Raw genomic sequence first — 27,793 nt, forward strand, 5'->3', positions numbered from 1 at the left:
CTGCTCTACAGTTTCGAAACATTGTGCCAATGCCAATTTCTGTTTCCCATAGTGATACCTATGGTCTTCTGAGTGGCCTATAACTGCAAGAATGCAACCAGAATACCATTTACCAGAATGCAACATACGACGAAAAAATAGTGTAAACATGCCCGCTCCACTTTCAACATGCACCACGGAGAAACAGCGATCTTTCAATCGTAGTAGTAGTATTCAGGGGAGGCAACCGACAGCTGAGGTCATTTGCGCCATAGGGGATGGACAGGAAAGGATGAAGGGTGGAGAGAAACCCGGCGTCGGCATTAGCCTACTCTTTACGAAAGGCGCCAAGGGGTCCGCAGTTTAACGTCCCATCCGACGGACGGCGTACTCACTCAAAGTGCCCTCCACAGAACACCTCAAGTAGGGATCGAGATACCTCTGGAAAATATTCAAAACCGCCGGGATTTAAACCCGGGCCCTCTGGGTGGGAAGCCAGAACTATAGCCACCGCAGCAATCCCGATCCCAATAGATTAGGTGAATGAAACATATCTAAATTTATTGATGAATGCAAGTTCACTATGGCTATTTCACTTTATGAATGACGTCAGGACTAGTAATTCTTAAGCAATGTTATTTCCGTAGCAGGTTTCCCTCGGCCAGGTCAGGCTCACACCTCGTTGTAATGGCAGATAATTGTAGAGCAGTTAAAGTTATGGTTTTCCTAAAGGTATCCGTGAGCTATTGAAGGGCTGAAATACTTTTATCGTACGCCAAAAGCATTACATGAAAATTGTATGAGTGAGAACCTTAAGTATTAAATTACGAGATAAAAAATATTTAAGTTCTTAGGTCTTCATTTGACTCATCCTCGTAACATTCACTTATTAAGATATTTAGATATTTTAGGGTGCTGCAAGCCCCCGCTATGGTGTATGGCAGGATTTGAATTCACGCCAGACTAATTGAGACCCGAAAAAGACCCTACCGCGGTCGAACAATATTATTCTAATCCCTTATCGCTTGTGGAAAAAATGACATCTTAAATCTATCTCTTCTACACTTCATCTCTGTAATTTAATTGATATGATCTCTCTTACCGTTTTACCATGGGGGTAAAAATTAAGACAGGGGAGTCAGTTACATTCCTTGTGCCGCCTGTGGTTTCCTATTAAGAGGGGGTATGTGAAAAATTACGCGGCTAGTATAAAGTAGGGGCTGTCCAATTTCACCGGGAATCGAACTTTGACCCTACGAACTGTGGTTAATATTCGAAGGATCTACACAAAAATTCACCACACTCATTTGAGGAAATAAGTTTTATTTTTCTGCACGAGAGTATTACCAAAATATTATATGATTTGAGTAAAAAGTGACTGATTTCGAAAGTAGTTCAACAAAGTCTATGCATTTAAAAAACATGACATGAATGCCTACTAGAGTCCAAAGAAACGGCGAAAAGGGCGTGTGAAATACTTTCCCCTCCGATTTCACGTTTTCTTGACTTTGTTAAATTGTAAAAGATCCGCTCAAATAGACGTGTTCTCTTGATTTAACCATAAGTATAACAATTTGATTTTTCCGATCTTCACTACCGTAAAATTTTATCAAGCTGTTAATTTTAATTTAATTTAATCAATATTAATCAGCTGTTCCTTCTTTTCGTGGCATCATTTTCGCTTCAACTGAAATTTTTTTCTCCCCGCTTCGCAAGCTCTGAAGGAATCATGCCTGTCAGCCCACACATTCAGGGGTTAATTAATGACTGCGTGCAGACAGTCGGCGGCATAACTACCAACTGTCTCACAGCTATTGTCACCAACGGATACCACGTGGTGTAGCAAGAACTCGTTTGAGTACTTCCTCCAACCTAGAACCGCCAGCTTGCTCACACATTTCGCGCACAGGGGGAGGGGAAGTGAAACAGGGCCCCAGTCCGAATCCCTCCCTCCCTCAATTACTACACCAATTTGATGGCATCAGCAGGCTACGCAGGGTCTGTAAATATGGGAGTGAGGGCTGAGACAGGCGACGGCGCATGAGCTGTCGGGCCCTATTATTATTATTATTTATGTACGCTGCAAGCCACTAGGGTGTGTGGCAGGGGGTGAATACACATCAGAATAATTTTACCCCAACATGACCCTACCACGGTCAGGCAATGTTATTATGATCCCTTATCGTTCATTCGTTCATTTTCAAACGTAAGTATTTTTAGTACTGCAAAGTAGCCTGCAAGACACTCTAGGATGTGTGGTAGGGGGTGAATACACACCAGACTAATTTTGACCCGAATACTAATACCCCGATCGCGCTTGGAAAAAGTTATCCCTTAGAGTTTCTGGAAAAAAGGACATCTTAAATCTATCTGTTCTACATTTAATCTTTCAAATTTTATTGACGTGATCTCTCCTACCGTAGTACGCTGGGGGTATTAATAAATTTTCAACATCACTGCGGAAGAGACGTCCCTCCAATTCATGCAAAAGTTTCAATCTGTAATTCAACCTTCGCTCCATGAGTGATTCCCAGCCTAGCTGCTCTAATATTTTGGATACGCTACTAAGTTTATCATAACAGCATTTCAAATATCTACCTTCTCTACGCTGCATGCGATCCAATGCGACAATAAATGCAACTGCGTGAGGATCCCATACACTTGCAGCATATTCTAAATGAGGCCTAACCAACGACAGGTAACATTTCTCTTTGACCTTTTCGTCGCATTCACTCAGTACTCCTCTAATAAATCCTAATTTTTTCTTAGCTTGTCCACATATACCCCGTATGTTTCACCCAGGAGGGTTCGTGAGTGAGGGTAATGCCAGGGTGTTTAATTGAGTCTACACATTGCATTTCTGTGTTCCCAATGAACTAGCCGTTTGAAAGGGAATTGCGCTTTTTACAAAAATGTATCACTACGTACTCGTTAAAGTTTAATTCTAATTTCCAAGTGTCGCACCAGCGTTGTATAGCATCAAGGTCATCGGAGAAGGCTGCTTTGACCTCAGGATGACGGATATCACGGTAAACACTGCATCATCGGCAAATAAACCTACCTCACCAGTGACTACGAAGTCAATGCCATTAAAGTAAAGTGAGAATAAAATAGGTCCGAAAACACTTCACTGAGGAACACCTGAGGTAACTTCTACTGCATTCAAGTTAACTCCATCTATGTCTACTCTTTGTACCCGATCTTTTTATCTATGCCACATGCCTCTAGTTTTGCGAGTAGTTTACTATGAGGTACTTGGTCAAAGGCTTTCTAAAAATCTGGAAGAATCGCTTCCACTGGAACATTGCTCCGTCCCGAAATAAGAATATCATGAACAAAAAGTGCAGGTCTCGCAGGATCTACCCTTTCGGAAACCGTGCTGAGTTTTCATTAATAACTTCTGATTATTGAGGTGTCTCACGATCGAACCTCCAACTATATATTCCGTAACCTTTTGAGGCAAATTTCAGTAAATAGAAAAGAATTTTGGAAAATTTTCACCTTTGGCAATAGCAGTGATTAACCAGCTTTCTGTCTCAATAATTAAATCTGAGCCAGTGCTTCTAATAAGGTGATAATATTTTTTACGACTTTGTTTTTTAAACTTCGACAATAAACTACCAATGCAAATGTTTCCTTGACATTACGGTTTTTTGAATTTTTAACGAAAATCGTCTTCCAATCAATATTGAATCCCTTTTAAAATATTCCGTCCGATACTATTTGATTCGTGCTTAAGTTACTATTGCTAGCACTGAACCTCACTTCATTTAAATCTACATGACTTGGCATTGGAGGCTTTAGAGAAATGATGAACCCCACCATTACGAAAGTTTCTCCCCATCCTTACTCCCCTCTCCCACCAAGGGAGTACGGACCAAGAAAATTCGATTCAAATAATAAAGGCAAAACCAAAGAAGGCAAAAGAACATAGTATGCAAAACGGTCGCGCCCCGGACCATCGTAATATGTTCCCGGTATCTCCCTGCTTCCGCGGGGGTCCCTTGTTTGACGGGTCGTCGAGGTGTTGAAGATTTACGTGGGAGGAGGAGACGGGACTGAGACTGATCGTGGGTGGCAGACCACCTATGGCACGTCTCCCGACGGATCACCGATATGGTCTGTCGGAGAGCCTCGCTGGACGGGCCACCGGGACAGAGGTCATTAAGCAATCGGGTTTATTCCCCGCAAATAACGTAAAGAATACGACCAGCTCGGCGGTCTATGCCGAGACAGCATAAAACCCTTCCCGAAATTCACATCGAAGGCCGATCTCTCGGAGTCGTAACCGGACCCGACGGCCACACGAAAGATGAAGAATTCAAATCCCTATCGAGAGACAAACGTTATCTCATGCCTATCTCCACACGTTAAGTGGGAATGATGATTGGTGTTTAGCAATTAGGAGGATGTTGCAGTGATGAAATTTGGTATACGGACAGAATAATGAGCGATTAAACTCGATTTAGAGGAGCCGATATTACAGTGTCTTAGCATTCGCCGGAACGTGATTAATGTCCTGATCGCCTTAACCTTTCCCTGTCGACACGCAAGGGAAAAGTCCTTCAACAGGGATGGTTAAATATACTCCTCTATAGGAATTAGAGAATATTCTATCTTCCCTTCCATCCAATTCCCTTTCAGACAACGTAAAACATTTGCCATACGTTTAAATACTGTTCCAATCAGTTAGTGATACCGTTTTATTTTTATTTAATACCTAGCGAGCCATCGCTAGGGAGTGTGGCAGGGGATGATAACACACCAGACTACTCTTGATCCAAAACACCTTTCCTTCCCAGCGCGGTCGGGCAAACGTTCATTTCATTCTGATTCATTATTGTGGAAATCTTAAATCTATCTGTTCTGCACTTAATCTCTCGAATTTAACGGACACAATCTATATATTATACAATGGATCAATATAACATATAACATAAAGAAACATCCTATAACAAGGATAAATATATAAATTTACAGCTATCAAAAAATATGTCATCGCATTTGAATGAGCCCATCTTTTTATGTTTACTTTCGAAACGAAAATGCTCCAACAATAAAAATTTAGCAAAAGTGAAAACACTGCTGGCTGCTGTTTCAGGGAGATGTTACAAAGATTCTAACAAAAGAGAAGAAGAAATTAATGTATTTTTGTCCCCATGCTTGGGATGCTTTCTCGAAGTAAGCGAAAGGAAACGGTTCCATAAATATACCGTTAAGAGTTAATCAATGGGGAAATACATTTTCTAAGTTATGAAGGCATTGCATATTATTTCCCGACACAATAAAATGAAACAAATTTTAAAAATAATTTCATCATCATAATAACTCACTGCCGATAACATTGGGAATTAGATTATATTCCTTCAAGTTTAAGTCTTTGTATTAGTCTTTAAGTAAAGTTAAAATCTCGAGTTGGAACAGTTAAAAGCCTGAGAAAAATGTGTATTATATGGTTTATTTTCTATAATTCTTTTAAATTATTCTTAAAGACACCTTAAAAAAACTTTTTGTGCAATAATTGGACTTTAGGATCCAGATCTATCTTGATACGAGGAGCCTTGCAAATGTTAAACTTGCGAAATGCCCCGGGGAAATTCAAATTTTACAGTCCTATAATGCAGATGACTTCCATTAAATAATTTTTAGCGATGTGAAAAATACAATTTTAAACCTTACTCCTATCGACTGTGAGTCTAATAAGTCACATCAAATAATACGTATGAAGAAAAGGTACAAAAAAATGATGCCAGTCACAAATAATATTATGTCAAGTATTAATCAAATGCTAATGCCAAAGGCTAGATTTGACCGGTCATACAACGTATCGGGAATAACTAAACGCTTTTCTATAATAAGTTATTAATTAACTAGTCATCAATTTGAACTTAAATCCGTCACATTCTCTTAAATAAAATGTAAATTAACCGGAAATGGCGAACTTCGCCCACAGACGTGTCATTGGCGCTTCAATGGCGAATTCGTAACTGAAGTTTCCTTGTCATCGTAGTGCGTTCTTGTTTTTGACTGCCATGTGTTTCTGGCACCAGTGAACAATGCCCCTGAAAGGGTTATATTCCGGCCAGTTAGGTCAAGGTTTCCGCTTGTGAAAGACATAAGAGTCCTTGGAGCAGCGGAATTCGGAAACACATACGAGTGTTTTGCATTTACAAACTTACACGCGCTAAAACCTCCTATTATGCCTTGAACATGGCGTCTAAGTCGTCAATTACCATGACAAATATTACATATCAGATTGTTACGTGGCAAGAGGTTACAATGTCCTTCATTTTTCCGAATTTTGTCCTGAAATTGCCTCCGTTCCTCGACCTGCGCTCTTCTATTTAATGCTTATTCGAAACAGATCGTACTGTCAGTCATAAATTCGGGTTGAACAATAATAAACCAGAAGTTCACATTCATTTTAATTCCTGTCAATTATATACATACATGTACAGTATAACAGCTCCCTAAAGCCTCATAGCCAAATCTCCTGGCCAAAGTATCGGGGTACATGGCTGCATAAACCCCCCGCAGATTTCTGTGTAAATTACGTTTCCTTGATACTTCAAATGGTGAGATCTTCGGCCAAGCAAGTCCAGATATCCGTGGTTCAAGCCCCGGTCAAGGTAATTTTTTACACTTGAGATCTGCTCGTATCCGCCTTCCCACCTCTCCTGTGTTCGTCCTTTGTATGTGTACCTATTCCTTCCCTTATTTCCATTTCCATGTGAATGAATATTTATTTCGCCATATGGCGGGCTTTCGTGTGTGTGTCTATATATATATACATATATATATATACATATATATATATACATATATATATATACATATATATATATACATATATATATATATATATATATATATATATGTATATGTATATATATTATATATATATATTATATATATAATATATGTGTGTGTATACATATGTATATGTGTGTATATATATATGTATGTATATATATATGTATATATTATATATATATATACATATACATATACATATACACACACACCTACATTCGGGAAGCAAGAAAGGAAGATCTATGCTAAAAGTTAGAGATAAAGCGGCTAAGATGATAGTTGACACAGGAAAGATGCAAGAGAGATGGAAGGTATACATAGAAGAACTGTAGTAAACTCCTTACACCAACGAAGTTAGACATAGAAAGGGAGCATGACGTAGAGGAAGATAGTTTAGGCCCAGGCGTACTCGACGATGAGATAGAAAGGGCATTTAGGGAGATGAAGTTAAATAAGGCCGTGGGGGTGGATAACATTCCTGCAGAACAACTGAAAGCTTCAGGAAAATGTGGGAGGAAGAAGCTATATGGGCTGATTCGTAGTATCTATGAGGAAGGAATCTGGCCGGAAGACTGTGAGATCAGTGTTAGTTCCTATTCTGAAAAAGGTAAAGGCTACATCATATAAGTACTACAGGACAATAAGCATGATATCCCACGCAGCTAAAGTTGTTCTCAGGATCATAAACAAAAGGATAGAGAGTAGGGCAAATGATTACTTAGGGGATGATCAGTTTGGGTTTAGGAAGGGGAGAGGTACGCGTGATGCCATTGCAGTAATGAGATTATTAATCGAGAGGAATATAGAACACAACCAGGAGGTATTTGCATGTTTCGTAAATTTCGAAAAAGCCTTTGAAAGAGTGAATTGGGGAAAACTAATGAGTATATTGCAGAAAATAGGAATAGATTGGAGGGAAAGGAGGCTAATCCGCAACCTGTACATGTCTCAGACTGCTCAGGTGCGGGTGGGAAACGTGGAGTCCGGATGGGCAGTGTTAGGAAGAGGTGTAAGGCAGGGTTGCCCATTATCACCGTTGCTCTTCAACGTATATGCGGAGGAGATGCTAAAAGATGCTCGGGAAGAACTGGAGGTAGGAATGAAAGTGGACGGGGAATACGTAAAATCAGTTAGGTTTGCTGATGACCAAGCTTTAGTTTGTCAGTCAGCCAAGGGGTTGCAAGCATTTCTGAGTGAATTGGAAATTTAGTGCGACAGGTATGGGATGAGAATCAATATTAATAAAACATAGGTTATGCGATTTTCTAGAAAGAAAAAGGCTAAGCTAAACAATAAAATAAGAGGGCAAACACTAGAGCAGGTAGGAAAGTTAACGTATCTCGGAAGTGTTTTGGACCGACACGGTCAAAGTAGTAGGGACATAAGGAGAAAAATTGCGCTAGGCAAAAAGGCTTTCACAAGGAGGGCGTTGATGACAGGGACGTTAGGTAAGAATAATGAGAAAAGACTCGTAAAAACTTTGATATGGAGCGTAGCTATGTACGGCGCGGAAACGTGGTCATTGAAGTAGGAGGATAGACGTAGACTGGAGGCTTTTGAAATGTGGGTGTGGAGAAGAATGGAGAAGGTGAAATGGACCGAGATTAAAACAAATAAGGATGTACTTGGTAAGGTGGGTGAAGAGGGGTTTGTTGGGAGAAATCCTATGTAGACAGGAAAAATGGATGAAGGGCGTATTGATCGGCAGTGGAATGTTGAAGTCTGTAATACAGGGGAAAATGTTGGGCAATCGAGGAAAGGGAAGGAACAGGATAGGCATGTTGGACGGGATGCATGGAGGAAGAAAGTACTCTGAGATGAAGAGGGACCTGATGCAGAGTAGGATGCTAGATTTTGTGTTTTTTTAGGAATTAAAAAATATATATTTTGCAGTTGAATCCTTCCATAAAACTACCTTAACCGGTAGATTACCCTAAAATAATAATTATATATTTTTACCATAAACACAATAATCAACCCGAAAGTCGGTTTGGTAGGTGATGGTAGATGGCACTGGTAGATGGTACTGGTGTTCACCAAGTACTTAGCCCCCCTATCCTGGTGTGTGAAATTCACACACCAGGATAGGGGGGCCAGTTCCTTTCCCTATGCCGGTTATTGTTTACCAGGAAGATCTGGTACCCGAAAAATGTCATAGCTTGGGTGGAGCTGTAGGTACCCAGAGGCCTACCCGGGACCCTCCGGTCAGTAGCCTAACGCTCTACACAAAATTTCTGCCCTACAAGTGTATAATTTATTTTTTCGCGAATAGACGAACGGAAGGGCAGCGGTTTCTCTGGCTGGGTTCGTGGGATGGGTGTTTCAGGAAAGGCTGGTGGCCGGTGGCAATTGACTCCCAGTCTTTAAGGAGTGCAGAACGCTCGTTTGCGAAGCGTTTAATGCGTGACCTCGTTACGTTCGTCATGAACCGGTTATTGGAACAGCGCCACGCCATCAAATTTTGTTTGAAACTGGGGAAAACCGAGAAAGAGACTCATGAAATGCCCAAGCCAGCTTGTGGTGATAACGCCATGGGTGGATTCGGTGTTATTGATGGGCACATGGGCATGGGTTGTTTCGAGAGGGTAGAGAAGATGTTGAAGACGCCGAACGTTGAGGACGCCCTTCAACTTCAACAAATGACGCAAATCTTGCAAAAGTGAAGGTTTGGTTGGGCATGGATCGCAGATTAAGTGTTTCCATGGTTTCTGATGAACTTGGATTCCCTTAAAGTGATGTGCATCGACATATGGGCGAAAATATGGGCATGAGAAAGGTGTGTGCAAAGTTGATATCGCGAGTGCTCTCGGACGAACGGAAGGAAACTCGTACGCGAATCTGCCAAGAGCTGCGCGACCATGTGAGCGAGGATCCAAATTTTTTAGAAAATGCCGTTACTGACTTCTTCCTCTCCTTCCACCTCATATACGCGTTAAAAGGACGTCCCTAAGGTTCGGTTGAAGCGTTACAACAGGCCGTGACTAAGTAGCTTAGAAGTACTCCGGGCGCCGCCTTTCAGAAGACGTACGAGGCGTGGGAAACCCGTTGGCAGTGGTGCGTGGAAACACTAGGGTGGTACTTGGAGGACTTCTGAGTGAATGCGTCAAATCTGGCCATAAATGTTTTTAATATACTCAGTTATCCTACTTTTGGGACAGACCATGCGTGTATATGCATATGTATGAATCAAACCTTTCACGTTAAGTGGAAACACGCTACGTGAAATGTTAAGTGTAAACACACTCGTATTCAACGTTTCGGAGGTGGTGCCACCTTCGCATTTGTAATTTTCGTCACTTTTCGCCAATTTTATTCGTCTACCAATCTATGTACATTTATATTTTTACCCGTTCTCTGATTCCTGAGGTACACTGTGTGCTTACGCAGGGATTCACGAAAATCAGCGAAAAATCATCTCGTTTAGAAACATATGCAAATTTTGTCTGTTTACGTTCCACGCCACCGCTGTTTTTATTTGAACCCGGGCACGCGGCGAGAGGAAACGAAAACAGAAGACGGTCGCAGGCCATCACCGACCTCCGCCGACTAGGGACGCCTGCGAGCAACTGTTCCCTCCGTCCGCCTCGCAGTTCTCTCTCTCACTGTCTCCCACCATCCCCCGCTCCCGCCCCCTCGAAGAGGGGCAGGGAATGGGTCGAGTCCCTCCGGGTAGGTGGCGGTTTGTTGGGGGGGCAATTGGGGAACGGGGAGTGGGAGGAAAAAAGGGACCGGTAGGAGAATGGGTGGGGGATAAAGTTTACCGTGAGGGGTGAACATAGAGGGGGAGGGAGGGAGCCGAGAGACAGGAGGGGGCGAGATAGGCGCACGCAGCGGCGGATGTGGGGCAGGAGGGGAGGTTGGGGAGGGAGGGGTCCGGGAGCTGGGTCTGGCGAACGAGGGGGAGAGTGGTAGGAAAGCGACGCGACTAACTCCCTCACGACCAGTCGTCGGCTGGCATCTGGTCGGCGAGAATGTTCGGCTGGTAAGCGATCAGCTCGTGCCCACGATCGGCGTGTGCTGCGGCCGGCGAGAAACAACGTCCGCGCTCGAATCCCGTCCGCCCATCTCCCCCTCCGAGAGTAAGTGCGGGCGAGGTCAGCGGGTTTGGACTTTCCTCCTATCAATCATCGAGGTAACAATTGTGAAGGAAGGTATTCGTCAGTCACCGCGGTCCCTGGTCGCACGGCCGACGCCGCTAGCAAGTGCAACTTAAGTGTCGTGGGCCGTCAGGTTATGGACAAAGGACTGTTAAGTGTGCGCTGAGGAGTGAAGGGATCCAAGACCGGTCGGTTTTCCAGGTGACCTGAGTCAAAAATGTCTTCCCACGATCCTCCTTCACCTCGGCGCCGCACCCTGCCGTGAGGACGTCTTGGATGCGAAGCAGCGATAAGCAAGCGACTCCTGTGATCTTCCGGAACGAGTGATTTCTTACCACCCCGGCGACCCGAACTCTCTGCTTCGCGAGACAACGGACGGCGGGAAAGGAGCCAAGAAGACAAGAGGCTCCCCACCACCACCATCTCCTCCTACTTCTCGTCAAGACCCTTCCCAGAATCCTTCCCGCCATCGGAGCGCTCGGAAGAGAGGAGGAAAACGACCTTTCGGCGTCACGAGCCCGTAGCCCCCCTCCCTCTTCTCATTTTTTTTATCAATTCCTCTTTTTTTATTCATCATCACCACTCTGGAAGTAGGCATCGGCGAAGGTGGATGATTCCCTCCTCCCAGTGTCGAGTCGTGAATCCCGTAGCGTGAATTTTCATTTCCTCCTGCCCGCCCCATTACAACGGGCCGAAGGGGGAGAGAAGTGAATGGTATATCATCCTCAGCTCCTCGCAATCTCCCGCCCAGCTTCCCACCTGCGGACATCTGCTGCGGTCCATTAGTTTCGGCACTCCACCGTGCACGATTTATTTTCATTTCCCCGCGTGTGTATTTTTTCCGGCATCGGCACCTGACTCTCTCTGGCCCGAGAGCGCGGGACTCGGGATAGGTTTCCTCCCTCAAATTTTGTTGCGACGTGGGTAAATGTGCACGCCTTTTCTTCTCCTTTTTGCGGAGGCTGAGAGAAAGAGACCATCATCTGCCGTCTAGAGGTTCTTCCGATTGAGAAGAAGATTCCTCTTTCGGACCGCCCTCCCTAACCAACTCCCTCGGAGGTGCGATCCCGATATTCCACGCGAGTGAAAGTCCGTCCGCAAATGCCGATGGGGATCGATGGCGGTGGCGGCGTGGACCGCGTCCCCCTCTTCCTCTTTCCCGGTTATTCTCTTTCCCCCGACACGGCCCTTCTCCGTCGTCCCCTCTTGAAGTAGACGCCCGCGAAAGGGAGAGAGAGGGAGAAGAGGAGCAGTAGATTGCCAGCGAACTCACCCACACCAGCGAATCCGCAAACCCGCCCCCCTCCCGCCCTCCCGGTCAACCGATCCCCCCTCCCCCATCTGATCTCTCCCACCTCCTCGGTCAAGGTGACCACTGGCGATCGGCTCTCCGAGCTTCGCTTGCTTACTCAGAAAGGCAGAAGCAGAAGGACCTGATGCAAACAATCTCAAGCGTGGGAAAAAGGTGAAAACAATCGCGAGTCCGCGTCACAACAGTCGTCCGCTTTTTCGTGGAAACCTGCCAGCCCCTTCCTCCCTTCTTACCCCTCATTACTGCTTTCGTCTTCCTTCGGAGCGAGCGGTGACCCTTCCCCTACCTCCTCCAGATCCGCCTCTCCCTCCCTGAGAAGCGGTCCCTCGCTCGGGCCATTCCTCGGGAAGGGCCCGCCGACACTCGGTCGTTCAAATCTCTCCCTCTACGCCTGCGGCACCCCGTAAGGAAAGACACCCCACCATGTCCGCCTCCACGGACAGCGCCTTGGGCGAAGCCGACGGTCATCCACTCTCTGGAAGTGCCGCCTCCTCCTACCTCTTCGGTAACGACACCGGGGGTGGCTGGGGACCCCGCTTCTTCTTCACCTTCTACTCCGAGTTCCCCTCCGGCGGCTCCCTTGACTCCGTGGGCACCACCGCGGCCTTGGAGCTGTCCGCCCTCTTGGCCACCCTTGCCGCCTCGCTCGCCACCAACGGTGCCGTCGTGTGGGCCGTTCTCTGGAGGAGGCGCAGCCGGCGGCGCCACGGGGGTAGCGGGACCGGGTGCTCGGGGGGAGGGGCGTCCTCAACCCCCCGTGGCCTGCGCCCCTCCGTCACCGACGCCTTCCTCCTCAACCTGGCCGCCGCGGATCTTGTCTTCGCCTTGGGTATCCCCTTGGTGGCCTTCACGACGGTGACTAAGGAGTGGAGGCTGGGGGAGACGGCGTGCCGGATCCTGCCGTATTCACAGGTGAGTCGAGACGATGCGCAGATATAGGGAGCCTTTGCCTATCAACGGAACGCGCGACATATATTTCATCCAAGGGTTTCATTGATGATGCTTTACTGATATATCTGATATGTATTTAAGGCATTTGTCACAGAAATGGGACAATTTTGTTGGCTAAAATAAGGTAGGATTACATTTGTTAATTATTTTCGGGAAATCATTGAATTGTAAAATGAAATCGTTAGGTATCCTTTATTCATTATTTTTAAATATCAGTAGCGTCTCACGGACCAAAAATGTCTCTGACAAGTTTTGAACAATTACCCTGTGGAGTTAGAAATACTGATACATCGAATAGTCTCGACCATGTTGAAACTTGACAATTGCAAGAACTTCGATGAATACTCTTTGTATGTTTCGCCCTGCCCCTTTTTAAAACGTAATATTAACTCTACTATAAATAATATCGTTTCCATGGCAGATGGAGACTTAAGTACTTGTACAAACGATTATTTCGGTCAGATTCTGAAAGCATGGATGTTATTTTGATTAAGATTAGAGTATTATTTGGACCATTCCCCCTCAGATATATTCATCAATAGAGCGTTCCATAAAATAAAATGACTAGTAAATACGTGCACAAACCATGTAATGAGCACTGCATATGAATTTCCTAAGTCATATTAGATTCATAGGATACAAATTACCCCTCAAGGTTAATGATCATAAGACAGGCCAGGGTTCAGAAATATAGCTTATGCCTGAATACCGTGCAGCAATTGGGGGGAGTCATTTATCCCCATATCACGTAAATAATAGTTTCCGACACTTCTTTGGTTGCGTTAAAATTTAGTACCAACCATATTACGCGTAACTTCCGAATATACGTAGAATAGTTGGAAAGATTTTATTATACGGTATAAATATGAATGTTTCCAATATGGATATTTATATACAGATTACGCTTAAGAATGTGCACCATTGTTTTTTCATCACCGGAAGCTTAATGAGTTGTATACGGAATCTTAAATATTGAAGCTTGTTAGTTCTGCTCAGTATATGCCATTAAAGTGAAACGCAATTTCATCAGTTTTGTCAATGTGTAAATAAAATCTGAAAACCTTTTCGAAGTTGTATCGTATACTATCCAAATAAATTTTCTGACATCCGTAAACATCCATAAATAACATACATGACAGCTCTTCCACGTCAGTTTCGGGATATCCACCTTTTCAGTTGGCTGATGAGTGCCCTGAAGCAATGAAGATCGTAAAATAAGCGTCAAAAAAGGATTTATTTGATATCTAGCGTTCTTATCATCAGACATTATTATACTCCGAGAGTCATTTTATTCGCAGAGATTCGACGGAAATTTTTCCGTTGCATATTCAAGTAATCCACTCTTTTGGATGAAATCGTTGACACGCCTATCCTGTTGACTACGACGTTTCAGTAGTTACTTTTGCTTTTCAATTTTGAAATCCGGAGATAAGTAATAGGGGAGGGAGGGGCATGTATATATCTCCTCCTCAAACGATTCACGAGAGAGAGAAATAGGATTGCCGAAGTTTTGATTCAATATGCGATAAGAAGCTCATTCTATTACTGGAACCATTGCCATTTGAGCGACTAAATGCTATTTTTAGAAAACTCCATCATAAAGCCCCTTGCCCATGCAATCCCCAGCAAGAATAGAATTTATTGCTTTTTTATTCAAATTCTTCTCGTATCTGATCATCCCCATGCGACGGCATCTTATTTTCGACATTTTACTCTGCGTTCAAAAATATATTTTCTTCAATTTTCGTTGATTTTCGCCCACCACCGAGGCATGATTATCCTTCCTAAAATGAAAAATCGGTCCCTGTTTACATTACGTTCCTATTTACATACAGCCTAGCCGGTTTCTCGTCTGTGACGCCGCGTCCAATTTTCAGGTGACGAACGCTGGGAATTTTAATTCCTGAAGGACAAATGCGAATTCCACCGGTAGGGGAGGAGTAGAGCGGGGATGGAAGAAGAGCGGGGGAGTGAGAAGTTGGTGGCAGAAAATCAATTTCCACTCTATACATCCATTATTCAACGATCCTGGTACTGCCCTTTTTGAATCACTCTCCATTATGTCATTATTCGAATGCACATACATACTGCTTGTTAGGTGGGTGCGCTTCCCTCCGATCAGATTATTGTGGTTAAGTTATGAGATATTTTGTTTCTGTCCTCGCACAGATGCTGAGTCAATGACGCCACGACGTAATAGGCTCACAACAACGAAATAATCGCTACGCACACACTCCCGCGTACCCATGGCATTCCCATCGATTTGACGGGAACGAACGCGATGCGAATAAAGCACGACGGCTTGCTTGCGTTCGCCTCCTTTAATATTAATTTACTCTCCAGATGCATCATAATGCCTTCACCGGATCCGTGTGTGTGTGTGCGTTTTTTTTGATAATTCGTGCAGATATGCGTATCAGAAAAATGAATAAGCCCGTCTTATTCTTGTTTCTTTCCGTGAACTCAGAGTGAGACCACGTGTCACAAATACCGGAGGGGACTGGAGGTTCACCATGGCGATCTTCACTCTCCTCTTAGGAATGCTATTGATTTAAAATGGCGGACTTCGGATAATGAAATTATTATGTTTTTGAGCGGGACGTATTTGCTTACACGGCAAGGTCGATATATTTTTATGGGTATGATTATAATGAGATCAACATTTACGGGAACATATACGCATTTTGAGGCATGGTGGCCTTTGAGTGGAAAGACCTCCAGAGGAAGACAGAATTCATAAAGAAGAACTAACGCTGGACGAAGGGGTCGGCCGTTGCGTGAGGAGAGTGGAGGGATGCGGTGAACCAAACTTTGGGATTGATGCCCCTAGATAATTACAGAGAGAAATACTCATACAATTATTGGGCAGTTTCGTGAGTCATTAGGACTCATATTAATTGCCGTCTCTCGAGACTTTCTCAGCGCCAAGAATCTTTTAGGATCATATTAGGTCAAATATTCGCATTAAAATTTCATCATAGGTTACTTCTGAGAATGTCCCAGAGCCGGGAAATTCCTGATAAAAGATACACATAGGCGCTCCTAAATCAGGTGCGACTTCCGGGGTGACTAATGGAGCAGAGGATGAATAACGGAAAATAAAAGCGGAAGTAATTTCTTACGGTATAGGAATCCGCGTTCGTAACCGGAAATACTGACGGATTTGTTTTGCTAGGACGGAAAACCAACGTATGGGAGTAAGATGCAGTCTAGAAGAAGGTTGGAAGATTGAGCTATTTCATTGAGTAGCTAGGAAGTGGCGTGGTAGCCCAGTGCGTAGAGCATGCGGATACTGATCGGAGGACCCGGGTATAAATCTCGATGATATTTTTCTTCAACTTCACGCCCGCTGTCGGATTTTTAGGGTGCCCAATATTCCGGGGAAACGTTTGGCGGTACAAGGAAAATAAATGACCCTCATTCGTGAATATCACAGGGCAGAGTACAAGGTGTAGTCCATCCTCATTAAACCCATCTCCCGGATGATATCTAAAATTTCTAAATAGTGAGAGGCATTAGGGAGGCGTGCCTGGGATATTCTGAGGTTGTTTAAGTTAGGAGGCCCATTTGTAATTGCCAAAATTTGCCCCTTACTGGAATTTTATGGCAGGGATGGATTTATGTGAAACGAAGTGCGTTCGATGTGACGCGGACGAGGAGGAGACAAGGTCTAGCTCGGAATTACTTTGATTACTTTAGAGATACCGGATGGCTCATGCAATGGAACGAGTAATTTTGATTTGCCAACGTCGAATGCGTTGCCGTTCCATTTCCGAAATTTACCTACAGGGCCCGTTTTGAGTTGGCATAAATGGACCCGTTTTGAGTTGGCATAAAAGGATAGAATAATTGTGTCGTAGGGCATCATCGGAAGAGTTTTTTTTAAACGGATTCCGTACCTGTCACTCGGAATGTGAGGCGTGAAGGTCGTTCGAAAGCTTCGTCCCGAAGATCAATGAGTCACCCCGCTCAAGAGAAAAGGTGAGCCCATAATACTGGTCTGCCTTCGGGCGGGCTCGCCGTACCACCCCTCCGTGTCGAACATCCAGCCAGAGAGAACGAGTCCTCAATGGCGCTCCTTCCGCTGAACGCCGGTGAATAATCATCTCCACGGCACAGAGTTTCGGAATCATCGCGTCACGGTCGAGGAAGAAGCTCGTTATGACTCCCGTGTAACACGTCAGCGCGACAAGCGGCCGTTTTCCGGTGAATTTCTCTCCTCCTCCCTGATATTACGGTGACGACACGAATTTAAATTTTTTGTGGATCTCTCATCCGTTGCGACACCAAAATTAATAACACGTCGGACAAATCATTATTCCGAAGATTCTCCTTCCCTCACCTACGGATGGTGGTCAGTATCGTATATTCCGGGATTGTCGATTTTCCAGGATGAATTAATCAATGTCTACTTCACTGAGATTATTAAGTCCAGCCCACCGTAATTCCTCTTGCTGATCCGGATGTCATGTATGAACGCTTCGCCTGAATCGGACGTTGTAACGTTACAGATTCAAGTCATGCCACCAGTCAGGGTGGGGCTAATTAAGAGAAAAGACTTCACTGCTGTTCGCTGTAAAATAACCTAGAATCGAATGAGATGAAACAACAGATATCCACACGAGATCAGGTCGAGCCCTCGCACTCAGTTGTTCCGGATTTTCATGTGGAGGAGGCTTCGGGTGAGACGTTCATCTCTCCCACGCTACCCCAGCCCTTTTAAACACGCACACGATACGAATACACTAGAGGGTATGATGAATATTTAATGAATAATATATAAATCTATATCTAGGTAAATAAAATGCACACATACATGCAAATTATTGAATGTAACTCGGGTATGGCACAGTTAAAATTGTAATTACCTGCGGAAAAGAACACATTTTTTAAAATTTCAGTGTTCTTAACAACCTTCACTCTTAAACACATTCTTAAGCTGATGAATATGGCCATAAAATGAAAATAATAAATGACAGTAGGAATCCTTATCATGCGTATCAATGTTTTTGCCCTTGTGGACAAGGATATCCGCACCGCGGCGAAAACATATTCTCAGGGATATATAGTAACCTACACCTGAAAGGGATAAGAAACACATTAAATGACAATCACAAGGTTAGTTGGAAAAGTGGAGCATAGAAGATTTCAAGCAAAAAAAGTTCCTGTACAGATAATTCCACTATGGAATTTCGGTTTGCCGGACACATGCCAAGAACACTGGCCCAATCAATAGATTCAAGTATTTAGGGGAGGCCTGCTGAGGTCATTTGCGCCATAGGGGATGAACAGGGGTGGAGAGAAACCCGGCGTCGGCATTAGCCTACTCTTTACGAAAGGCGCCAAGGGGTCTGCAGTCCCATCCGACTGACGGCGTACTCACTCAAAGTGCCTTCCACAGAGCACCTCAAGTAGGGATCGAGATACCTCTGAAAAATATTCAACACCGCAGGGTTTGGAACCCGAGCACTCTGGGTGGGAAGCCGGTACGATAGCCACCGCACCAATCCCGATCCCAATAGATTCAAGTGCGGTTACACACTAATGTATGTAATAAGGACACAAGCTTGAAAAACTATCTCACTGTAAAATTTGTTCGTTTAGGATCGTTTTTGTGATGAATAATCATTGCTAACGTTCTTTTTTTGCATCAGAAATGTCTGATTTTTTCCCGCATAATATCTGGTGGCAATACTCGTAAAAAGCAATACCATTGGATTCAAGTAGCGCGCATTTTAAAATACCCAGGCAGAAAAGGTGGCGAAGAAATGTAAAAATACAATTTTCTGGTGCAAAAAAGTATAGTGGTAGACTTAAGTTGGTGGAATTTCATTAAAATGCGGCCGTATCTTTTGCCACAGCAGTAAACACACACGAGACGTTTCTAAGTTTTTTAAAAGCATTTTCGGACCCCAGGAGGGTAGGTTGCCTCCAGCGCGGTAAACCGCTACATCCTCTTTCGGGCCGTGGCTATCCCAAATGCCATACCACCTGGCGAAAACTACATTCCACAACTTCAAGAACCCTTGTGTGTCTCGATTTACGCGAATTGGCATACCAAGTCATTTTCCCTGTACTGTGTATTAAAATCGATATACCCCAAACGGTGACGACGTACGAAACGTTCATCTACTTTGTAGGTAAACGTAATTCCAGAGCCTGTTGAAAAAGATTTGCGAAAAGGAGGATTTGGATCAGAAACTCCCTTGAGTGGCATTTTTATTCGCGAAAGGACTAGATTTTCTTGTGTTATCCTATGTAATTATTTAGCATGTAGATCCCGTTGGGGTATCGGGATTGTTGCGGTGGCTATCGTACTGGCTTCCCACCCAGAGGGTCCGGGTTCAAATCCCAGCGTTGTTGAATATTTTTCAGAGGTATCTTTATTCCTACTTGAGATGCTTTGTGGGGGGAACTTTGAGTGAGTACGCCGTCCGTCGGATGGGACATTAAGCTGCGGACCCCTTGGCGCCTTTCGTATAGAGTAGGCTAATTCCGACGCCAGGTTTCTCTCCACCCTTCATCCTTTCCTGTCCATCCCCTATGGTGCAAATGACCTCGGCTGTCGGTCGCCTCCCCTAAATACCACTACTATGATCACGTTGGATCCGATAAAGTAAAGGATAAACTCCCCCCACCTCGGAATGGAGGTGCCCCACTCCAGGAAGTGTTATCGCTACTAAAATATACAAAGGGCTTTCACAAAAGTCAATCCATTTGTGGATAATATAATGTACCCGCGGAATCCAAACCCGTGCTAGGGTTAATTTCGTTGAAAACAGTAACTTTTATCACTGAACTAATGGTTTGAAAATAAATATGTGAAAGTGAGCATGACTGCTTTAGGAAAAAATTGTGCATGTCCCATATATTTCTCGTGGGTATCAACACCTACAATTACTAATGCTCCTGTTTTGCCAGTTTATCGGTCGATGGCTTTTAGCACTTATCACGGAATACGAGTTCGTATTTATGTTATCTGAGATCACCTTTTTCTTGCCCAATCGTTCGTGTCGGAAAGCGGAATAAGATATCCTAATCAGTGGACATCAATTCATTCGGTTGGCAGTTCAAATGTCGAGGCAGTCGAGCTTAGGATTTCTGTACAACTTTTAGAGTTATTTTGCCCTTCGGGCGGGCCGCAGAAAAGGCGAACCCATCGTGATGGGAGGTACGTGCGCCACTCCGTCGCAATTACGGTTTGTGCATTACTTGGGTTCAAACAACTATGACTGACACCGTATCAGAGCATTTCAAAGGTGGCGACGGAGTACCGCGATGAAATCAAAGCTATAGGAGGGTGGAATAGGGGCACTTAAGGCTAATCATCCACTCAACACCGACAAGGGCGGACGGACCACTGGCGATGCGGGATTGAAATGATCAGGACTACATTTCCTTTTGAGTGGCTTATTTCGATCCCAAGTACCATTCTGAATCTGAAATGTCTGTGCTCTATAATCGAGAGTGAGGTGATGCGAGGAAGAAATATTCTTAAAAAATGTAAGAATCAATTAGTCTCACAAAGCTTAGTAGAAATCATACATGAAATATTGCGGTAGGTTTAGTATGTTGTAACGATCAAAATAGAGTGCTGCTAAAGTAACATAAATTGCCGCGAATACACCATTTGATGAGACAGCTCCCTGATCTCTCATTTAACGCTCAAGTAAGCTAACTCAGTACGCTAGTAAGATTTCCATATTCTATTCTGAGTTAAATAAATTTTCCATATCGGATTTCTTCAAAGTAGAGTATATGTTCGAATACTGTAGTTCGAGGGACTACCAAAAAACGTTCTGGTAGTGTTCCGCTCGGAATGTTTATGCAGAACTATCGTTGTCAATGTTTAACTCCAATTTTCCAAGCGATTTTTTTTCCATTTGCCTTTTTGCAAATATACCATTAATTCAAAATCTAACACCTATGTCTACGAGGGTTATATTCCATCCGCCTGTAAGAAGAGGTTTAGATGTCAGACATGACTCGAATGGGAGTCAGAGCAACAAAATGCGACAGTTCCGAAAATGTTCTGCCATGACAACACATCCGGATGATGTTTTAAGAAATGACCATCATACGGCATGGGCCACGTTTCCCGCTACCGCGTCCCTAAATTTTCTGCATCCTGTTTTGACGTAGCTCGGCCTTCACCAAGAAATATAAACTTAGTTGTGTGATGCTTCGTCTTGCCCTCTTAAAAGTTAAAAATTTTCCCGGATCCTTCGGTTTGCACGTCATTGCCGATGTTAAAATCGATTTACTGAAATGTATCCGTCCTGTTTTAAAACATGAATTAACTTTCGAGGTGTCCAGATCACCAATTCCTTTTATTCCAAGCTCTTATCTATTGCGAACCAGATCCTTTTCCTTGCAAAATTATATTTCTCTCTCTCTCTCTCTCTGAGGAGTATCAAAACTGTGAATTTTTAAAATTAATAAACTCCAGCAAATTTAAAAATATAAATGAGTCGGAATTACTGATGGAATGTAATATTTCCGCATAGACTAAGGTAACCACAATTAGCGGCGAAAATTATCGACCAGAAGAACTTGGGGAAAAAAATAAGTATTCTATTTGATTTAATTGAAATAAGAATTAAAAATCAAATATAAATAGTGTGTATTACTACAATCTTCATCAGTTAATTCCTATTTCAATCAAAACAAATGAATACTTTTTCGCCAATTTACACACACACAGGACCTATATTATATATACTATATATAGTATATATATATATATATATATATATATATATATATATATATATATATATATATATATATCACACATACGTCCTATATTATTTGGTAATCTACCGGTTAAGGTAGGTTTTTGGATGGACATAATTACTAATTAAATAATTTGTGACCCCTAGCAAAACACAACATCCTACTTTACATCAGGTCCCTCTTCAACTCTGAAAACTTTCTTCCTCCCTTCATCCCGTCCAACATCCCTATCCTGTTCCTTCCCTTTCCTCGTTTGCCTAACATTCTCCCCTCAATTACAGTCTTCAACATCCCGCTGCCGGTCAATACCCCCTTCAGACACTTTTCCCGCCTCCATAGGATTTCTCCCAACCAACCCCTCTCTTCGCCCACCATACCAAGTACTTCCTCGTATGTTCTCTTCTCTGTCCATTTCACCTTCTCCATTCTTCTCCACACCCACATTTCAAAAGCCTCCAGTCTACGTCTATCCTCCTGCTTCAATGACCACGTTTCCGCGCCGTACATAGCTGCGCTCCATATCAAAGTTTTTACGAGTCTTTTCTTAACATCCTTACGCCCTATATAAATATGTATATATATATATATATATATATATAGTATATACGTATAATATATATATATATACATATATATATATATATATATATATATATATATATAGTTCAATACACAGTAACACACAATATAGAAACACAAAAAAAGAACACTCACACGTATTTTCTTGATATTTCGACGGAAACAATCCGTCTTCCTCTGAAGATATAGGAAGCTGTATCTTCAGAGGAAGACGGATTGTTTCCGTCGAAATATCAAGAAAATACGTGTGAGTGTTCTTTTTTTTGTGTTTCTATATTGTGTGTTACTGTGTATTGTACTATTCGGCACTTCCGTGTTACGTCTACGAAAGCATATATATATATATATATATATATATATATATATATATATATATATATATATATATATATATATATTAAGTGTACGGCTTTGGGTTTTATATTCTTTCCATTCACTCGGCCGTAGTACGTTCTTTATCTATATATATATATATATATATATATATATATATATATATATATATATATATATATATATATATATATAGGGCGTATTTTCAGGAATTAAGATCTTAAGACCGCTTCTTACATTTCCCTATGACGAGGAGGTATTTCATCTGGATGAAATAGTAGAGGAAAACAAATTTTTCTTTGCTGCATATCATTATTAATCTCGTAATCAATTGAAATGCCTTCCACGTTAATAATTTAAAACATGCTTTTTCTCCACCATGTATTTTATTACCGTATCTTGGATAATTCAAGTCTTCCCATTTGGGCTTCGGATTCCCAGTCGTCAAGACTCCCAGTCGTCGGACTTAATGAAATATCCGTAAGTCTGGAAATGAATAAAGGAAGCACTCACATATTAATGAAACTAATTATACATTATATTTTTCCTGAATATCTAACCCTTTAAGAGAGTAAATTTCGATGAGAAGGAAATGAAATTCCGATCTTAGCATACGAGTCGAGCAGACGATCCGGCGGCACAATGGTTCTTAATTTATTCTAATCGTTCTCATTTTTGAAAGGGCGATGACTGATATCTTCCATTTAGGAAACAGCAACAGCTTCGCCATAATATGGGTGAACTCACTCAGACCATGCTTATTCGGTTTCGGTTCGGTTTTCCTCAAGCGATGAAGCTTAAGGAAAAATTCACAGTTCAATAGGCTTCCTTAACAGACGGTCACGCTCTTCATTCAATTACGGTTCCTCCTGAGACTAAATAGCAAATATTATGCTTGTAATGTGTACATTTCATTTTCTTCTTGGTCATAGATATGGCATAAAAACAAGTTTTGTATTAAATATTGCCCATTGGTGTTACGTCCTTTTATAATCAAATAAATTAAACAATATGGCAGATATTTAGTATACAAATGACAGCCCTGATATCATATTGTAACTCTTTTCGGATTTGGTAACTAGTCATTTAGGGTCCAGGCATGCACAAATTGGATAAGAAACTAGAATACAATATAACCAAAGCGGCGTGAATTCCTCTCGGAATTTCCACCGGGTCAAGTTCCGCATCTCAACATCGGGTCCTTTTCCAAGCATAGCTGTCTGTGTAGGTTATGTACCTACTCCAATATTCCCCATAACTACAAGTGAAACCTCATGGTTTATTGGCTTTTATTACATTTCGTATTCCAATCGACAAAAGCTCGTTTATTGTTTTTTCGTGTCACGCCTCCCTTTTTAAATACCCTGTAGGCGTCATATATCGCCATATATTATGTACTATTTCTCCTGCACATATTAGTATTGAGAGCTAAAAGATGTTCTTCGCGGTTATCACTGAAAGCTGGTTTCATTATTCTTGGAGAGGGGATCATTCCTCAAGAGTAAAAATAAGAATACGTAGTACTTGAAACCGGAAATTCACAAAGTTTATTTTGTGAGCCCCCCCCCCCTCCTTTAAAACGCTTCCCAAAACTTCTTCGTGTAACCCTCACCCTACCTCCACGTTTTAAAAATTCTGTTATAGCAAGTAAGTGCTCGCAGTCCCCCGACAAATTACCCTGACAGTGACACAAGTTGTAGAAACCATGGTATGTTTTATTTTTAAAATCACGATGTGTTAGTGTACAGAATTGTCTATTCTATTATCATTGATATTAGATCTATTCACATGGTGACGCCACACGTTGTATCGTTCCAAGTTAATTTATTCACAATAAAATAAGTGGGTGTAGGAATTATTGAAAGGTAGTGGGGTGTTGAAGGCCGTGATAGAAGAGAGAATGTTGGGTAAGCATATTTAGAGGAAGGGAGAGAGTAGGCTATCTAGACAGCACGAAGGCAGGCAGAAATTATGAAGAAATGAAGGAGGAAATAATGCAGTGCAAACAAAAGGAAGTTCTTGAGATTCGTAGAAGATTAGAGTCATTAGGGATCTTCAAGAACCTACTACCTTTAATAGGTAGAATACTTTGAATGAATCAACGGACCTACGAATTCCATCATCTTAAACCTCAAAGATGGAATCAGGAGAGGGAGTCACCAAAGAAATAATCCTCAATCCTAAGGTTATGTGATGGTGATCTAAAAGTATGGGAGGCCCGCATCCTTAAGACATTCGTGGTGGTGGCCTGGATGGGCGAATGAAACATCCCGAAAGAAAAAAGAGAGATCCTTCTTTCCTGATCTTCTCTGCGTGACTTCCAGAAATGAGCAGACGTGAGAGTCACGCTTCCGGAAAAAGCCCGCCACCGGAGGGGAAGTGGAGCGGGGCCAGAGGAGGTAGGCGCGGGGCGCGATGATGGGTGATTCATCCGGATTGACTAGTGCAATTGAAGGGGGAAAGAATATGAAGAGGGCTGAAGGTGTCAGTCGGTCTGGATCAGAGGCGTCCCTCAGGTTCTGCCGCCTCGTGAGCGAACGGTTCTCCGGCCGAGGGTCCGAACTCAGATGACGGCGCTCGCGCCATCGCGTTAGTCTCTGGCCGCTAGCGCCACGAACTATACGCGAACCCGTATTGTTGCCGCGTGTTCTCCGCGGACTAAGGTCGTCAACGGAGTCTTCCCTTCGCCCCACTTCCCCCCTCACTTCACTCTCCTTCCTAACCGCACCCTCCTTTTGTCCTCGCCTCAACGCGGGGCGAGGTGACTCAGGTCAATTCCTCGGAATTGTTTACTCGCTTACTCCAGCGTGGTCGCTCCCTCCCACCCAATCCGCCCGCCCCGGAGGATGATGAGTTCACGCCCCGGGACGAGATTAGGTTTCCTCCTTTCGTGGCCAGCCGGCTGCAGGAAGCGTTGTGTCACTTACGCTTGCAGTTATGCGCGACTTGAACCTCTTTGTTATTATTATAATTTTTTTGTTTCTTTCTGCTGAACGATGCAGCAGCTGGTGCGAAAGAACACTACGTTTTATCTTTTGGAAGCATGGAAATATGTACTTGGATGGAATTCCATCGGTCGGACGGGTTGTAAATCCCCTTGCAGAGGTCCGTGAAAAATAATGACAGTGGTGAAGTCGGCACCGTAATCGCCGTCAATTACTCAGGCGATGATGTGCAATCCGAAGTCTCTTCTGTAAGATCCCAGAGCGTTATGATGGAGTATCATCCTCCCTCTCGGTTCTGTGTTTTCAATTTCTGCAATAATGTTTTATGAAGATGCTCCCGGAGCTTAATAGCCAGTGTTCTCGCCGTTTTCCCCGGTTGCGAAAATGTCCTTCTATCACCCGAATACTTCCTCTGTAAATTTTTTATGCATACACCCAGTAGCGGATCTAGAAAACCTCTTATCGGAGGGGCATTTGCAAATATGAAGAAAAATAATTCTATAATTTTTTATCTGCAAAGAATGGTGAATATTATTTTGGATTTGAATTCAATCGAACTAAGTTTGAAACAGCGGTGCACTCTTCCGGAAGTAATTTTATTCTCTGTGGACAAAAAGTATTCATAAGTTTTGTCGGTCATTTGAGTAACATTAATAATGAAATTTATCAAAGCAAAAATACATTTATTTTGGAACCGCCGCTGCACACGCAGAGGAATGGTGCGGGTGTGCAACTCGATCGAACCACGCATTGTTTCACCTCCGCCGGGTGCGCGCGGCCGCCGCTTTCGCTCAGAAAATTGCGTCATTCTCGGACTAATGTTAGGTAATCACTGTCATAAGGGAGCGGGAGGAAAAAAATCTTTCGAAATCAGCGTAGGAATCTCCTCGCTCGACTTCGCGAATGAAATGGAAATATGGGGGGGGGGGAGAAGGGGGAACGGATACCAATAAGTCTCCAGAACACGTGCGAGTCGGTCGTCCCGACCTGGCGACCACCCACTCGCCGCCAGTGGTGGGCAAGCAAGATTGCTATTCCTCGGCGATGTTACTCGGCCGATGCAGTCCTCGAAAGTCACGTCGAACGTGCTGGAACGCGCTTCGAGATTTATCATCGGAGGGTTGTATACATCAACATCCCCCTCGAAATGTTGTTGCCGCTCGGGAAAGCAAGCAGCTTTAAATCGGTGGGGATATGGCGACAGATGTGGTGATCGTGGAGGCGTGCAGGAAATGGCCATCGACGGGTGTGCTCGTTGCACGCGAAAGAGAACCCCGTCACGCAACCGCTTTCGACCCCTCCTCCTCCGCCACCCTCCGCAAGGGAGCCCCTCCACAAATTCATACTAACATACTACACTCCCTAACCCCTTCCCCATCGTCCCCAAAGCTCAGCGTGACATCGGACCGCTCCAGTGCACACCACGGAAGAAAGTTTAAAAGGGCGATACCGCTTTCATCGCCCTCAATTGATTTACCGTCCGATTCAGAGGAGTAGTGCGGCAGGCGTATGGCCGAGGGATGTCAAACGTGCGCGGCGGAACAGCTTCTTCTTATAGCTGGTCGTAAAATAAAAGGGACGTCGCTCGAACTGGGGCTCACTTCGTCTTCAATTGAGAGAGAGAGAGAGAGACACCCAGGAATAAAACTCGGTTTATGAAGCGCGTGCAGTGCTCGCAGTGAATGGGGTCAATGAGTGATCATTGCTCACGTTAGTTAGCTCGTTTTTCCTTTCTGGAGGAGTCGGAAAGCCGCGCACGGGAAGGAGGAGCCCCTCCTTCCCGTGCGCGGAAAATTAACTGGTAGCTTAATTTTTATCTCCGGGACTTAGCAAAACCACTCGTAAAATAACACTCGCACATGGCCAAACATATATGTATTCTTTTCTTTGGCTTAAGAAAGGATAACTGGTACTCTTCAAATTACGGTAATTAATTTGCCAAAACAGTTCATGTATTAATGATTTTTTTGTCTGAAGAGGTATAATTTCCTAATAACTATGGACTCATAAACTATAAATACTGCTGAACTAAACCAGTTATAAGCTCA

At 43.4% G+C, this 27,793-nt stretch overlaps 1 protein-coding gene across 1 annotated transcript in view; it reads left to right on the plus strand.

Moving 5' to 3' along the window:
• The first annotated feature begins 10,755 nt into the window (after window positions 1-10,755).
• The window catches only part of LOC139693639 (free fatty acid receptor 4-like), a 28,424-nt gene continuing 11,386 nt past the window's right edge, over window positions 10,756-27,793 (plus strand). Inside the window, exon 1 of the mRNA XM_071591875.1 lies at window positions 10,756-13,113. Coding sequence (XP_071447976.1) covers window positions 12,625-13,113 — 489 coding nt within the window. The 5' untranslated portion in view covers window positions 10,756-12,624. The remainder of the gene's footprint in view (window positions 13,114-27,793) is intronic.

The sequence above is a fragment of the Hetaerina americana genome, unplaced genomic scaffold, assembly GCF_022747635.1.
Source record: "Hetaerina americana unplaced genomic scaffold, ioHetAmer1.1.p SCAF_5, whole genome shotgun sequence".
Lineage (NCBI taxonomy): Eukaryota > Metazoa > Arthropoda > Insecta > Odonata > Calopterygidae > Hetaerina > Hetaerina americana.